Source organism: Periplaneta americana, chromosome 5 (assembly GCF_040183065.1).
Source record: "Periplaneta americana isolate PAMFEO1 chromosome 5, P.americana_PAMFEO1_priV1, whole genome shotgun sequence".
In the NCBI taxonomy this organism is placed as follows: domain Eukaryota; kingdom Metazoa; phylum Arthropoda; class Insecta; order Blattodea; family Blattidae; genus Periplaneta; species Periplaneta americana.
In genome coordinates, this window is record NC_091121.1 from 53,057,751 (window position 1) to 53,075,088 (window position 17,338).

The 17,338-nt window shown below is 38.0% G+C and overlaps 1 protein-coding gene across 1 annotated transcript in view; it reads right to left on the minus strand.

The window, feature by feature from the left end:
- The window catches only part of PolE1 (DNA polymerase epsilon catalytic subunit 1), a 60,320-nt gene that overhangs the window by 30,085 nt on the left and 12,897 nt on the right, over window positions 1–17,338 (minus strand). The window contains exons 9-17 of the mRNA XM_069825633.1: window positions 14,989–15,184; window positions 13,619–13,762; window positions 13,129–13,421; window positions 12,529–12,677; window positions 12,061–12,298; window positions 10,535–10,737; window positions 10,120–10,270; window positions 7,707–7,921; window positions 1,635–1,818 (exon numbers count right to left, since the gene is read on the minus strand). Coding sequence (XP_069681734.1) covers window positions 1,635–1,818; window positions 7,707–7,921; window positions 10,120–10,270; window positions 10,535–10,737; window positions 12,061–12,298; window positions 12,529–12,677; window positions 13,129–13,421; window positions 13,619–13,762; window positions 14,989–15,184 — 1,773 coding nt within the window. The remainder of the gene's footprint in view (window positions 1–1,634; window positions 1,819–7,706; window positions 7,922–10,119; window positions 10,271–10,534; window positions 10,738–12,060; window positions 12,299–12,528; window positions 12,678–13,128; window positions 13,422–13,618; window positions 13,763–14,988; window positions 15,185–17,338) is intronic.

Below are 17,338 nucleotides of genomic sequence, written 5' to 3' on the forward strand. Positions count from 1 at the left end.
ATTTTATTTTCGACAATGAAACATTAAAAGTAAGTTTTATCATGTGGAAAGCATGATTCTCAGCTGTGAAAAATGAAAATATTTGTTGCGCATGTGCAATACTTAAGGTTTGTTACAGGCCATTCATTATTTCGTAAAACCTACTTGCGCGTGAGGGAAAGAAATAGTGAATTGGAAAGCTTCCCTCCCTCACTACACTTCCACTTGCAGCTAGTGAGGTCTCTCACCCCTACCATAAGGTTCTTACTATAAGCTACAATGCACGCATCTATTTGTTTTACGAGATAATGAACGACCTATACACACTAACACAATAAGAAGAAATGTGTAAAATATATTTACCACATACAACAGCAATATGCAGCGAAGACTATAGAATAATGTATTTTGAAAATTTGGCAGCCAAGCGACCTGTCATAGTATCCAAATTAACATAGGCCTAAGGTTTTTTGATATTCACATGACACTTTTCGTCCTTCTAGTGTGTAACTAACCTTATTAATACCAGGGAAGCCTGTAGAGGAATGAGTGTTTTATTATCAATTTTTTAAAGTGATATCCATGTTTAAATTCAAACTTTGTCTTCATGATTTACATATTTAAATACAGACTTTTTTCATGGTTTACATATTTAAATAACGACTTTTTCCACGAATTACAGTGGTTTCAATTGCCGATTTTGATGTATTTTATTCACAATCACTGCAGAAGCACAAAATACCATAATCAGAACACTTTTAATGTATTGTGACAGCCGGGAAACAATCTCACGACTGGCAGAAGGAGGGCAAAGTCAGCCGTGGTTCGGCGCGGAAGTTGCGTGCGCATCTGCTTCCTGGGGCATGTGCTATGGCATAGAGAGGAGAGGAGAGATGGCGACCGCGGCAGTGAGGGGAGAAATCCAGAGAATTCGTGAGGTGCCATCTTCTGGACATCCGTAGAAATTTCCAGTATCATACTCTCTGGAAACTATGGTTTGGTTATAAAAGAAGAGAGGCAAGTGAGCGAGCAGCAGTTAGTTAGTTGCAGTCATTGCTAGTTTTGGACAGCAAGGCAGTCTTGTGTAGCAATGAAGCCAGCTTCGAGACCGGAGTTCGACTTGAGTTGTGTCCGTAACTGTGGGAACTGGAAGTCCTGAGTTTGAGTGGAGTGGACCGCAGTTGGGGGACCTGAGTTCGAAGTTCAGTGGACTGTCTCTGAAGGTCTGGGGTTCGAGATACTGTGAACTCGAGTGACTGAGCTAGAAGAACTAGCCAAGGCAAACGAACTGTGAACTGAGAACTAACAGTTCTGTTTTGTAAATAGTGCTTTGTGAACATTAGTTAAGATTAACAGTTCATTGTTGTTCTCAATAATCCAAGTAAATTGTCATTGTCGTCTGTGGAGTGCAATAACGAATACTGTGTTACTGTGTGGAGTGAAAATCCCATTGTTGACGGAAGTGTTTACATTCAATTATAGAAAGTGACTATTGTTGAAACAATAAAATTACATTGTTGTAATAAAAGTTACAGTATTATAACATTCAAATTTGAAACATGAAAACGAGATTAACAATAAAGGAAAAGAACAGATTACAATATAAGAACTTGGAAGCTTAGTGATAAAGCACAATGGCTGGATGCAATACTGACCCCCTGTAGGGCAGCTGGGATCGTGATTATCTTCTGGATAGTGCCACCCAGACGCTCAATGTAGTAGTCCCAGTCCAGCACCTGGCGGATGTCTATATCGTTGAGTGAGGAGTCCTTGAGCCACTTGCGCAGGTAGTGCCTCTTCACACTGGGCTCTGACTGGAAGATAGCCAATGGGATGGCCCTGAAAACAACCATAATGTTCAACTCACTACATGCTTCTTGTCATAAGCTTTGATTCCCAATAATTCCATGGTATCCCCTGTATATTTCTATTACTTTTGATTGTTAAGGTTTCAGAGTTGGTTTCTTTTGTGCTGCTGATCAATTTATTTACTTCGGAATATGTAGATAAGAACTTTCTTGTGTTAAATATTATTAACGTACCTTGTTAACATGTTTCGACCTATTTTCGGTCATCTTCGGAACTGGTCGTTGTTGGTCTTGACTCTACATTTCGAACACACCCACACAGGAAACAAGAGGCGCCAAGACCAACAACGACCAGTTCCGAAGATGACCGAAAATAGGTCGAAACATGTTAACAAGGTACGTTAATAATATTTAACACAAGAAAGTTCTTATCTACATATTCCGAAGTGATACAGTGTTAAAAGTTGTGTAATCAAGATGTACAATTTATTTAGTTCATCTTTATGGGGATTTCGTATTGAGTATTCAAACTGTATGTAAGAGTTTTTGTTTCACTTTGAGAAATTTCATACAGAGGACTCTTTAAGTGAAATTTTATTTCTTACCTCTTAATACATGTGTCTTGTCCACTGATTACATAATGTATTTGCTCGCGTAATTTGCGCACTTTTTAATTAACTTTGGCCACTGAAAAATTGGGGTGCGTAAAATATGCGGATTTTTCAAATAAGAGGTCCTGTTCTGAGTTTATCTCAATTAGTATATGTTTAGGTAAGTATTTACGGTAGGGCTAATTTTCTATACCGGTAACTTGTCTCTACCAAGGACAAGCATTGTTAAAGTAACGGGACTTTGGAGTTTTTTTCTGAAGCAGGTACTTCAGTTGCTGGTGAATGACCTACGATGGACTGTAGGGAAGGAAAATCCCTACCGGTACTACACTGAAAAAAATATGTACGTAATCCCTACTACACTGAAAAAAATATGTACGTAAAATGTGTGCGCAAAATACACGGGGCAAAAATAAAGTTCAAAATGATCCCTTAAAAATTAGGGTGCGCAAAATACGCGGGGGCGCAAATTACGCGAGCAAATACGGTAGTATTTAGAGAGCTCTGTGCCTCTTTATAGTATTTACAATAGACATCACTAGGAAATTTTCACACTGTTTCTACCATAGAATGCCATCAGGGACCAAGCTGTACTCATCAACAGACAAATGATGCAAGGACTATTTCGAGAATTTCACTTGTGACAATCAGTTGAATGCAATAAGATATAACACACTTCCCTTTTGGAGGAAGCTATACTATGATTTTTTAGTTTAAAAAGTTCCACTGCACTTGACCAGGTATGAATCCATGATACTTGAATACAAAGGAAAGTACAGAAAACTTAAGATCACTGAAGAAGACTTAGAAAATGACATCTGTAAAGATAGAGTTCTGTTACTATGTATCCTATTCTTGCCCTTGTACTCACTGCACTAGAATCCATGATACTTGAATACAAAGGAAAGTAGAGAAAACTTAAGATCACTGAAGAAGACTTAGAAAATGACATCTGTAAAGACAGAGTTCTGTTACTATGTATCCTATTCTTGCCCTTGTACCCACTGCACTAGAATCCATGATACTTGAATACAAAGGAAAGTAGAGAAAACTTAAGATCACTGAAGAAGACTTAGAAAATGACATCTGTAAAGACAGAGTTCTGTTACTATGTATCCTATTCTTGCCCTTGTACCCACTGCACTAGAATCCATGATACTTGAATACAAAGGAAAGTAGAGAAAACTTAAGATCACTGAAGAAGACTTAGAAAATGACATCTGTAAAGACAGAGTTCTGTTACTATGTATCCTATTCTTGCCCTTGTACCCACTGCACTAGAATCCATGATACTTGAATACAAAGGAAAGTAGAGAAAACTTAAGATCACTGAAGAAGACTTAGAAAATGACATCTGTAAAGACAGAGTTCTGTTACTATGTATCCTATTCTTGCCCTTGTACCCACTGCACTAGAATCCATGATACTTGAATACAAAGGAAAGTAGAGAAAACTTAAGATCACTGAAGAAGACTTAGAAAATGACATCTGTAAAGACAGAGTTCTGTTACTATGTATCCTATTCTTGCCCTTGTACCCACTGCACTAGAATCCATGATACTTGAATACAAAGGAAAGTATAGAAAACTTAAGATCACTGAAGAAGACTTAGAAAATGACATCTGTAAAGACAGAGTTCTGTTACTATGTATCCTATTCTTGCCCTTGTACCCACTGCACTAGAATCCATGATACTTGAATACAAAGGAAAGTAGAGAAAACTTAAGATCACTGAAGAAGACTTAGAAAATGACATCTGTAAAGACAGAGTTCTGTTACTATGTATCCTATTCTTGCCCTTGTACCCACTGCACTAGAATCCATGATACTTGAATACAAAGGAAAGTAGAGAAAACTTAAGATCACTGAAGAAGACTTAGAAAATGACATCTGTAAAGACAGAGTTCTGTTACTATGTATCCTATTCTTGCCCTTGTACCCACTGCACTAGAATCCATGATACTTGAATACAAAGGAAAGTATAGAAAACTTAAGATCACTGAAGAAGACTTAGAAAATGACATCTGTAAAGACAGAGTTCTGTTACTATGTATCCTATTCTTGCCCTTGTACCGTATGTTTGGGTTTTGTCTCCATCTTTACAGAAGTAGATTTTTTATTTTATTTTAGTAGGTTATTTTACGACACTTTATCAACAGCTTAGGTTATTCAGCGTCTGAATGAGATGAAGGTGATAATGCCGGTGAAATGAGTCCAGGGTCCAACACCGAAAGTTACCCAGCATTTGCTCATATTGAGCTGAGGGAAAACCCCGGAAAAAAACTTCAACCAGGTAACTTGCCCTGACCGGGAATCGAACCTGGGCCACCTTGTTTTGCAGCTAGATGTGCTGATACTCCACAGGTGTGGACTGCAGAGGTAGATTTTGCTTAGAGTTCATTTGTACACAACAATTATAAAGTTGCCTCGTTTAATTATCAGGCAGCGGCATTCCTTTTAAGATTTGTAGGTCTTTATTGCATGCACCGATAATAAAATGAAAATGCGACGTTTTCACGTCTTGTTTGTTGCTGCTATATATTAATATAACATGGATATGGGCTAGGCTTAATTGCTCAAACATGAGTTAATTTGAAGATTATTTATATTACTTGGATTATTTATTTTAAATTAATTATTTAAAGAAATAATTAAATGTTTCTCCATAAGGAAAACCGGAAAGTTTGACTTTTTGTAATAATTCTTTTATTGTTAAGGATTGGCCCTTATTGTAAGAACTATATATTTCACGGCAAATGTAATCACACGTAAAACCATCTACTTTATTAAATTTTGTGACTTTGTGTCCACGCTTTTTAGGTGTCTTAGGTCCCTTTTTTACAATTTTACTTACAGTATTTCTATTTAATTTAAGAATTTTAGATGTTTCCGAAATTTTTCCTTGACCTAAATTGTTTTTCAGAACATACGTGTGAGCATTGCACACAAACGTTTGACCTGCTTACATAATTTTGGTCTAGCTTTTGAATTTGAATTGTTATTTAACTCTGATATATTATTATTATTATTATTATTATTATTGTTATTACCATCGTCGTTATTGACGTTCATGGGTATCGGTTCCGACACTTCACTCGCTTCCCACGGCCTCCACATTTTTATTATACACTGAACTGTAATATAATTAATTTTCACTGTGAACTAGAACAAGACACACTGCTAAAATTTGCAACTCCACGTGGAGTTTTGGAGCGGCCTTCAAAAGACTTGATGACGACAATAGAGCGGCCTTCAAAAGACTTGACGACGACAATGGACAGCGACATAATTAAAATTATTGAAACTACAAAACTTCCGTCCTCTTTGACACCGCTAGCCTACTAATTGAACGTGGCTACTTTATCTGGTTGTCTCATAAATTCGTTCGCGTCTTTGTTACTTTTCGCCTGAAGGCTCTGCACACCCCCAGCACAAGCATGACAGAGAAGTTGCCGAACAATCTAGGGTGGGATATGGAAGTTTCAAAACATAAAACACAAGGTCATCACACCAGAGAAAGTAGGATAGTACTCGTACGTTTATTGTATTCTAATAAACTTTATTTCCCACAGTATACCCCATTGTTAGCAACAACATACTGTCATTTTTCTGGAAGCTTATAAATTCCATTTCTCCAAAACATAGGGATTTTCTGATTGATGAACTCTTCCATGTTGAGCCTGCATTCTTCCAAGGAAGTGAAGCATGTACCATTCAGAAAATTCTGCTGGGATTGCAATAGATGGCAGTCAGATGGGGCATGTCTGGAGAATAGGACGTATGGGGTAACGCACCCCAGTTGAAATCCAACAACTTCTGACAGGTCGTCATTGAAGTATGTGGTCTGGCGTTGTCATGATGAAAGACTACTCCTTCAGTGTCTACCAATTCAGGTCTTTTCTCTTGAAGGGCTACCTTCAATCGCTCCAGCTGAGAACAGTATTTCTTGGAACTGATGGTCTTCCAGTTGGGAGAAATTCATAGTAAGAATATCTTTCCAGTCCCATCAAATGCACTGGCATTTACTGGATAGTTCATAGTGATGGAACTTACGATAAAAACGAACGAGACAACCGGATATAATGTTGTTCTATTATATACAGTGAAACCTCTCATTTACAGACATAGAAGGGATGTAACAATCTGTCCGCATCTGGGAGGTGTCCTTTATTGGGAGGGAGGTTCCCCAATCTAACAGTAAATTTATAATATGCATTATGTATCCCTTCACGCTTTAAATGACATGTATTACTGTAATTTAATTCTAAATACAGTGTAGTATAGTAAATTCTTTGCAATTTTGAACTACAGTAGATAAGACCGAAAAAGGAAAATACAGTACTGTGCCGTGCAATTTTATTCTAGGTCTACAGTTATCCAGTACTGTAATTTACAGTTTTCAACTTAGCCTTTATGTTCAGGTGCCATGTCTCTCGAAACAGAACAACTGATTGAAGTGAAGAGAATAATTCTACTAACCCTATTACGTGTCGAATACAATTTCACGATCACAGAACCTTGGGCCATCAGAAATAGTTAAATTTTATGTCTTTGTTTATCCACCCGCTTTCAGCTAACAGGAAGTAGCCAGCTGGGCTAGTGGTAGCCTGCGAGATGCTTATTGTCTTCTTTCATGTCAAGGAATTTCTGTACAGTTCTGAAAACTACATTTTCCATTTTTATAACCCATAAGGTCTTGAAATCCAAGTTCTGTCCGTAGTCAGGAGGTAAAGCAAGCTTTAGGACTGTGAAACAGCTGTCCGTGTCCGTGTTTGAGAGTGTCCGTAAACGAGAATTAAATTTATCATTATTTCTATATTATATCAGCTGAGACATAAAAATCTGTCCGTATATAAGGAGTGTCCATATCTTGGGGGTGTCCGTAAGAAGAGGTTTCACTGTGAAAGCAAAATTTTTACCATGACATGTATTCGTTTTTGGAGAAATTCTAAATTTTAATGATTGTGAAACCGAGTAAATTTCTTTGGAGCAGGCAGTAATTTTGAAGCTTTTCTGTCTGCTGTATCGACAGTCTCATTACCAGATATATAATCTTAATTAAATGGTGTGCACTGTATTGTGACTTTTGGGTCAGAAAAATATTTGTTCTATGATTTGTTTTATTCTGGAAGTTACTAGGTTTATGATGCAGTAAAATCTGCAGAGTCGATTTTGAATTTACAAGTTCAGTGTCCAAACCTAATGAAGTTGCAAAACACTCACCTTTCTGTAATGAAGGAAATTACTTAAACTTTGAAATCTTTCTATGTCTTAAGTAACATCTGATCACCACTTCAGTCAATTCTACCTTTCAGTGACAGGAGCTCCCTCTGGCTTCCTGGATATGATGAACCTGCAAGCCAGACCTGCATCCTTAACCATCTGGTCTCCTAGGAACTCTGCCAGACGTTTTGCAGTGGAGATTGAAGTAGATTTTTGGCTGCCATAATCCTCAAGCTTGCGTGACATTGAGCGGTTCTCTGATATCAACTCAAACAGTTCTGAATCTGGCATGTTGCAAGCCTGTGAACATAAATATTTCATACAGTTACAACAGAAATAAACAATGTCATGAAGTGACGGATACATTCTATCACAATTACAATGACCACTATATTAAGAACAGGTTAGTCACACATCCATAATCTCATTCTGATACATGCTTTTTTTGTCCACAGTCACATCTGCACTGTGCACTTCTCTACCTATGTTACGGTTCTATGACTAGTACAGGACCCTGTTATACCGTATTTACCCACATAAAGGATGCCCCCGCACAATAGACGCACCCCAATTTTTCGCGTTAAAATTTAAAAAATAAAATTCCCCGCATAATAGATGCATAGAAGAATGTGAATCTGTAACAAATGATAGCAGTGATGCCGCACCTGACAGTGAATGAGGTAAAGCTAGTGTTAATAATAACAATAAAGTGTCTTGTCCTATTGTCGCTGTATTCATTGTTATAAGTTATCACCTGTTTATACAACTGCTGCTAACTATCGATTGTCTTAAGTATGATGCAATCGATATATAAATTAGTCGCAGCCCATATATTGTTACGTATTCTATCGATTATTTAAGCATTCGAGCTGTGTTTTTCTTACTAAAATTTTTCCTCGCATAAAGTACACACCCCAGTTTTTTGTTATAAAATCGAAAAAAAAAAATGCGTCTATTACATAGGTAAATACGGTATATGTACTAGCTGCAAGAAACACTTAAAATCGAAAAAAATATAGTTATTTCATCAATAGGCATACACAAAGCTTTCTGTTTTAGGGAATGCACGATTCATCTTCATCAGATCTGTGTGACTCAATTTTTGAACACACTGTCTGTGAAATTACGGGTAGTGAGGAGTTGTGAAGTTAACTGCGAGCGTTGTGCTGAAAAGTACTGAAGGACAGCATGTGGACAGCTAGCAGCACGTCCTTCGCCTCAGCAGTGGGATGGGGAGTGCTAGAGTGTAGTAACTGTGCAGCCTTTTAGCAGAACATGACATTTCACTATTTTTTAATCAGTTCTAGATCTAGAGATTTTCTACAGAATTTCGAATTTTGTTGTAAAATCTACAATATCCTCTACTTCTGGTGGACTTAACAAAAACAAAATTTGTGCACTAGTTTAGGATAAAATGCTGTGCAGACACAAGACACATTTAATAATAGAAACAACTCGAAAATCAGGAATGCTGTAAACATTAAAATCTCGAAACTGATTTTTTTGCAGCATCACAGTATATTGTGAAGAATGGCGCTTTCTAGATTGTTCTGGATTGTGTTGGGGAGTTGCGTGTGCATCTTGCCAGAAGGAGGTGCGCGGAAGGAGGAACTTGAGCTTTGGTAGAAGCTATAGCGCAATACTGAGTGAGGGGGAGAAAAGCTACTGTGACTGGGCAGAAGTAAGGAAGCATCTGGAAGTGGATTGCTCCCGAAATTCTGTAAGTCTCGTGACGCAAAGATTCCAGAATATGTGGTGTAGCAATAAAAGTGCGAATGCCCGACAAGTAAGTCAGTCTTCGGGAGTCAGTCTTGGACAGCAGTGAGTGACACAGCAAGGGAGACCTGAGTTCGACACCCAGTGAACCGCAGCTGGGAGACTTGAGTTCGACGTGCAGTGAACCGCAGCTGGGAGACCTGAGTTCGACGTGCAGTGAACCGCAGCTGGGAAATCAGAGTTCCACGTGCAATGAACCGCAGCTGGGAGACCTGAGTTCGACGTACAATGGACCGCAGCTGGGAGACCTGAGTTCGACGTGCAGTGAACCGCAGGCTGGGAGACCTGGATTCGACGTGCAGTGGACCGCAGCTAGGAGACCTGAGTTCGACGTGCAGTGAACCGTAGCAGGAAGACCTGAGTTCGACGTGCAGTGCACCGCAGCTGGGAGACCTGGGTTCGACGTGCAGTGAACTTGAGTGAGTCCGTAACTGTGACTGTGTCCACTAGGCGAGTGTGACGCAGTTTGGGAGGCCCGAGTATGACGTGCAGTGAACTTGAACAGTGAGCTAGAAGAACTAGCCAAGGCAAGCAAACTGTGAATTGAGAATTGATAGTTTTGTTCTGCACATAGTGCATTGTGAACATTAATTGAAATAACGAGTTCATTGTTGTTCTTCTCAATAATACACGTCGTGTATTGTCATCGTCGCTGTGTGGAGTGAAATAACGACTATTGTGTAATACGAATGTAAAAAGACTGTATAATCATCAAGACTAACCTTGCTATAGAGAACATCCAGCCAATAATCAGCCACTTTAGCAACAGACTCATAGCACTGCTCCAAAGTCTCACCCTTCAAAAAAGCTTCGAACACAGACGACTGGAAGATCTTGATAAGCTGCAGTTCACCCCTGCGCTTAACTTCAAATCTGAAACAAACATCACACTAAACGTCTCACACCTGTTCTGAAGCTACTAGTATCTGTTCAATGTTTTATACACAACAATGAAATGTTGTTGTTGTTTTCTAATGTCAGGCGTTTGACAATAAAGTCATTTGACCTCTTGCACTCCAATATTCTTCGAAGATATTATCATGGTCAACCACTGAAGCACAGATTTTGAGGTGTTCCGAATCCATTTTCCAATAGACCTATATGTTCATTTAACAAACTTTCAAACAATTCACAAACCCTTTCAATTCTGCAAGGGAGCCATCATGGTTGAACACAGCATAACGCTTCTTCAGCTTCTTGCCTTCTTCTTTCGAAGCTGGCAGCACCATAGCAAGGTAAGGGCCGTCCACTTCAAAAAAGATAGAATTTTCATTGCGCTGCGTGTAAGTAAGAGTTGCAGGATCCACCAGCTCGTGGTACTGATCGTTTGTAAAGTGATCCTGAAAGAAACCAAAAATGAAACACTTTACTATCCTAGTCTAACACATGGCAATACATTTTTCATAAATAAGCAGTTTAAGAGATCTACGGATGAGTTGCATTGCCCTGAGCCTTTCAGCATTAATTCTGTCTACCTCTTAAACATTGAATATTTTACAATGTTAACTCAATTCTTTAAGTTTTAACGATTTTCACAAAAATAATAAAACATGAGGGGCAAAGGCTAATTGCGATTTCCTAGTCTCTGATCAGACTAAAAGCCCTGATAGAATTGATATTTAAAACCCTTTAATTGAATTTCTGTGAAGTCTGGAGGGTCTAATTAATCAAATCCACTCTCCTCACCTCCAAGCTGGGGACCCCTGGGAACTTTTAAGATGTGAAAGAGGGAATGGTGTGTGAAAAGCAACAGGAAGTTACTGCATTTATCTTTCCAAAGAAAAATTGCAAACATGGCATGATGAGTCTTCACATGGTAAAAGATTCTGGATGTAAACTATCCCCTCATTCAGATGTCTGGGAGAGGAATACTGGGAAAGGACATATTACGAAGTAACCCATCCGAGTGCAAATTCTAAATGAGACAGTAGAGCAAGTGGACAGCTTCAAATACTTGGGGTGTACTATAAGCAGTAACATGAGCTGCTGTCAAGAAGTTAAAAGGAGGACAGTAATGGTAAAGAAAGCTTTTAATAGAAAAAGGAGCATCGTCTGCGGACCTCTGGAAAAACAACTAAGGAAGAGACTAGTGAAGTGCATTGTGTGGAGTGTGGTATTGTAAAGGGCAGAAACATTGGCATTACGATAAGTGAAGCACATAGAAGCATTTGAAATGTGGATATGGAGAAGAATGGAGCATGTGAAATGGACAGACAGAATAAGAAATGAAGCTGTACTGGAAAGAATGTGTGAAGAAAGAATGATGCTTAAACTGATCAGGAAGAGAAAAAGGAATTGGTTAGGTCAATGGCTGAGAAGAAACTACCTACTGAAGGATGCACTGGAAATACTAGTGAATGGGAGAAGAGTTTGGGGCAGAAGAAGATATCAGATAATAGACGACAATGAAATTTTATGGATCATATGCGGAGACTAAGAGGAAAACAGAATATAGGAGATTGGAGAATGCTGGGTTTGCAGTGGAAGCCCTGCCCTTGGTCAGAAAACTATGAATGAATGAAATAAAGCATGTTTGTAAAAATAAAACAATTGAACAAAAATTTAAATAATGGCAACCATTCAACGACTAACAACAATGAAAGCAAAGATAACATAAGAACAATACACATTCTGACAAATTTAATGTAGAGTAAATCACTTGCCTTGACCATGGAGTTGAGGACTGCGTTTGTGTATGAAATCTCCACTTTGGCTTTCTTGGGATGTGTGCTTCTGATGACGTAGTTCTCAGGAAATGATTCTGGTAGTACACACCAGATTCCATCTGTATCCAGTTCCAGAGGCCTGCCGACCTTCTCTATGATCTCTCTGGCTTTAGTGATAATAGCAGCACCTGTGTAACACACGATGCCAGCCATTTCCATGCTGTGCCAGCGAGCTCTGCAACAAACACGTCATATTTGGAAAATTTTGTTTCCTTCCTAAAATGCAGTTGAAGTGTTTGTCATGATACCTCGTTAGCATTTCTACGTCTTGCTGTTTTTTCCCTAGAAATGCATAATGGAATTCATAGAACTGTTACTGCTGAAGAGAGCAGAACTGCTGTATTAATAGATATGTTTACAGTGAACTAAAGCAATACAGAGCATCAGGGACGAATGCAGACCTACCCTTTTCTCATGACGTAACCATAAAAGGAGTTGAGGATGCACTTGTGGGCCAACTGCAAGGAGTCGTACAAAACCTCCCTGTTCTTTGCAGACTTTATCTCACCAGCGTCTCCCTTTGCCATGGCTTCTGATACTTGCTTCTTTGCCACCTTGGAAGAGATGAGATAAACTTCATCAAGTGCATCTGGGACACATCTGTCATTGTTTTGTATTACCTCTCTGAATTGTAATTTGTAATACAAATAAAATCAACGTAAAAATAGGATGATAAGAAAGGAAACAAACAAACAAACAAACAAACAAACAAACAAAAGTATCGAGGATAATGGGTATGAAAGAAAGAAAACAAATACAAACATGAAAGGCAGAACTAAACAAGAATAAAAATAAGAAAAAACAAACAAAACAAGGGGAAAGGAAAGGTATGAAAAGAAAGAAAAAACTATATCATGAAGGGAGGAGCAAATCAATCAATCAATCAATCAATCAATCAATCAATCAATCAATCCGTCAATCAATCAATCAATGGAATGGGTGATACGGAGGGAAAGAAAAACTAAAAACAAGAAACAAAGAAACTGTGTGATCTGAGTTGCATACCTTAGACAATCCCTTGTACTCATACCGCCGATCCCTGAACGCCCGCACAGTATCCACATAGAAGCTGTTCTCCTTCTGACAGATGGTTGTGTAGCGCTCCTCTGTGCGCGTCACACGCACTTTCTTGTAGGCCTTGCGACAGTATTCTGACAGACGTTTTTTCTCATATGAGGCCTGTTCTTCTCTGTTCAGTTCGTGGAATGCCCTGTTGGGGCCACCAGGAAACAGAGGTGGAAACTTCTCAGTTTCTAACTGTTGCTGAATGCGCTGAAACTCATTCCTACTGGCTGGCACTGTATAACATCATTAATTCCAATTGATTAATTGGATTCTTATACTCATCTGCTTTTCATAATAATGCACTAGTGAACCACTGCTCACTACATTTCTCTAACTCTTCTCTCAAGACTGTTTCATATTCTAAGACCTAAATTTTACAGCCCAAATATTTCACTAATTAAAGTTCAACCCTGTATTTTAGCATACTCACTGTATTCTCCCCTCCACATCCACGCCATGCTGCGCTGGCAGGTAGCTCCAGGTCTGTTGAAGTCACAAGCAGCACAAATTGTTTCATCCACCATTGCAGAGGGTTGTAATCGATTTGTTAGAATAATATTAGGATACATGGCACCTGAGCACAACACAACAACAATAATAATAATTAACATTCTTATTACTCTAAAAATGCATTTTTACGTTGTCTGAACACTCCAGTGCCTTTACCATGTTGCAAAAAAATAATATTACCGTTTATAGTTAATTTTTTTAACTATATTCGATTTTACTGCCTTTCAAAATTCGACTGGGTTTGAACCTGCGAACCTGGGATCCAACAACTTACATGGTAACCACTAGGACAGGTCATCGAAGATATCTGACTTCATTTATAAATTGTACAGTTTAAATAAATACAAGCTCTGTAATTATTTTTTTTACAAATGTATGTAAGATGAACATCCTACTTTTTCTTAAGATTATTTTCCTATCTATTTTCCACTTCTTTTCATTCTATACCTTACAGATATTCTTTAAATGGTTCACCTATGAATAATAAATTCTTTTACAATCAACCAGAAATTTCTTTTAACAATGGGTACTCTAGATCTTACATAATATCCGACCATCACTTAGACTTTAAAATAAGTTACAACGAAAAGTAGAGGAAATAACTCTGCATATATCAATTAATTTCTCTGAAACATAGAGGTTCTGGGGTTATAGTTATCTTCTGGGGGGGGGGGGGGGAGGATAGGTTTCGAATTGGGAAATAAAGTAGATAGCGAATAGATACCACATGAATTACTATTTTGTAATTTTTAGTAAAAAAAGACTATATTTTAAAGACAATGAATACAAACAAAATAAGTCCAATTAATTATTTAGGCTATCTGGAACAACCATAAACAGGGATATCAATGGTAACGTGTTTTTTTTTTTACTTGGTTATTTAACGACGCTGTATCAACTACGAGGTTATTTAGCATCGATGGGATTGGTGATTGCGAGATGGTATTTAGCGAGATGAGGCTGAGGATTTGCTGTAAATTACCTGATATTTGCTTTACGGTTGGGCAAAACCTCGGAAAAAACCCAACCAGGTAATCAGCCCAAGCAGGAATCGAACCCGCGCCTGAATGCAACTCCGGATCAGTAGGCAAGTACCTTAGCTGACAGAGCTGCGCTGGTGTCTTGGTAACGTGATAAGACTGTATTATCCAATCACAGATTTCCAAACAATTGCTGAAAACTACTTTTTCAGTACCAGGGATGTTGAAGATGTGTCTTTCTGCAAAAATTTAGAAACAAAATATTGAAGAATCACAATGCTTTTCCTTTACCCTGCATAATGCCACTTACCTACATCCAAGTGGTAGATGATAGGCTTCTCATTTCGCTGGGGGTTGTCTCGCAGCACAGCCAGCTTATGCTTGATGTCAGCCACCACCTCGTCGAAGTTGGTGACCATGCTCATTGGAATCTTCTCTTCCTCTTCTATTGCGTGAGTCATGGCATGCTCCACACCAGCTATCAACTTATCAAACGCCTCAGGAACCTGGCAGTCGGACAATATTGTTTGGAGTGGGTGCATGGCAGGAACATGATCAGTTCAACAATATTGCATAGTGTATGCATGGCAGGAACATGATCAGTTCAACAATATTGCATAGTGTATGCATGGCAGGAACATGATCAGTTCAACAATATTGCATAGTGTATGCATGGCAGGAACATGATCAGTTCAACAATATTGCATAGTGTATGCATGGCAGGAACATGATCAGTTCAACAATATTGCATAGTGTATGCATGGCAGGAACATGATCAGTTCAACAATATTGCATAGTGTATGCATGGCAGGAATATGATCAGTTCAACAATATTGCATAGTGTATGCATGGCAGGAATATGATCAGTTCAACAATATTGCATAGTGTATGCATGGCAAGAACATGATCAATTCAACAATATTGCATAGTGTATGCATGGCAGGAACATGATCAGTTCAACAATATTGTATAGTGTATGCATGGCAGGAACATGATCAGTTCAACAATATTGCATAGTTTATACATGGCAGGAACATGATCAGTTCAACAATATTGCATAGTTTATACATGGCAGGAACATGATCAGTTCAACAATATTGCATAGTATATGCATGGCAGGAACATGATCAGTTCAACAATACTGCATAGTGTATGCATGGCAGGAACATGATCAGTTCAACAATATTGCATAGTGTATGCATGGCAGGAACATGATCAGTTCAACAATATTGCATAGTTTATACATGGCAGGAACATGATCAGTTCAACAATTCTTTAGTATGTGCAAGCTTTAAATTTATTATTATTTGTATGGACATTTAGTCAATTATGTAGGTACATAATGGAACTTTTTGTTTCAGAAATCTTACCACTTACAAACATTTGATCATGAACACACGAGAAATATATAAATTTCAACATAAAAAAACATTGTAAAAACTAACTTAATATACAATATTTTAAAGAAATATAAAACATTCTGAAATAAATAATTCCAACTACAAATGTTGACACAATTTTTGTTTCCAAAATTTTCAATGTTGTTGTTGTTGTTTTCTAATGCCAGGCATTTGACAATAAAGTCATTTGACCTCTTGCACTTCAATATTTTTCAAAGATATTATCATGACTAGCTACTGAAGCACAGATTTTGAGGTGTTCCGAATCCATTTCTTGGTTTGAGTTGCACAATGGGCAGTTAGGGGACTGATATATTCCAATTCTATGCAGGTGCTTGGCCAAACAATCATGGCCTGTTGCCAATCTAAATGCAGACGATTTTCGTGGTAAATCGGGAATTAACTGTGGATTTTGATGCAGAGAGTTCCATTTTTTCCCTTGGGATTGAGTTATCAAATTTTGTTTGTTGAAGTCTAAGTATGTAGATTTAATAAATCTCTTCACAGAGTAATACGTAGATTTAGTAACAGGTCTGTAAGTAGCAGTGCTGCCCTTCTTTGCTAAAGCATCCGCATTCTCGTTTCCCAGGATTCCACAATGGGATGGTATCCATTGGAATACAATTCTTTTATTGAGTGATAATAATTGAGAGAGCATTTTAGTTATTTCTGCTGTTTGAGATGAAGGTGTGTGTTTAGAGACGATTGATAGAATAGCTGCTTTGGAGTCTGACAATATAACTGCATTCTTAAATTTATTGATGTGGCATAGAAGATTCCTGAGACATTCACTTATTGCAATGATTTCACCATCAAAACTTGTTGTTCCATATCCAAGAGATCTATAAAGTGAGAAGAGACAGCACGTAACACCTGCACAGGCACCTTGTTCTCTGGAGATCAAGGATCCGTCAGTGTATAAATGAAGCCAGTTTTGTGGAGGGTACCTAATATTAATTGTCTCTAAAGACAATTGTTTCAGCATTTCAGTGTTTACTTCTGATTTCAGTATTTCTTCTGTTAAATTTACAATGTTACTTGGAGACTCAACCCTTCTCCCTCTGGTGAAGTTGTTAGATTCAATACTGAACATAATTAGAATCTTATTACAAATTAATAAAATCATTCTGAAATTTCTATCGATTTTTCATAAACACCAAAGTAACATTAGAAATGAATACAATATATGAACAGCTGTATCACTGCAGTTTGTACAAATAAAATTAAATACTCTACTTAAACAAAAAATTGACAAGTGAA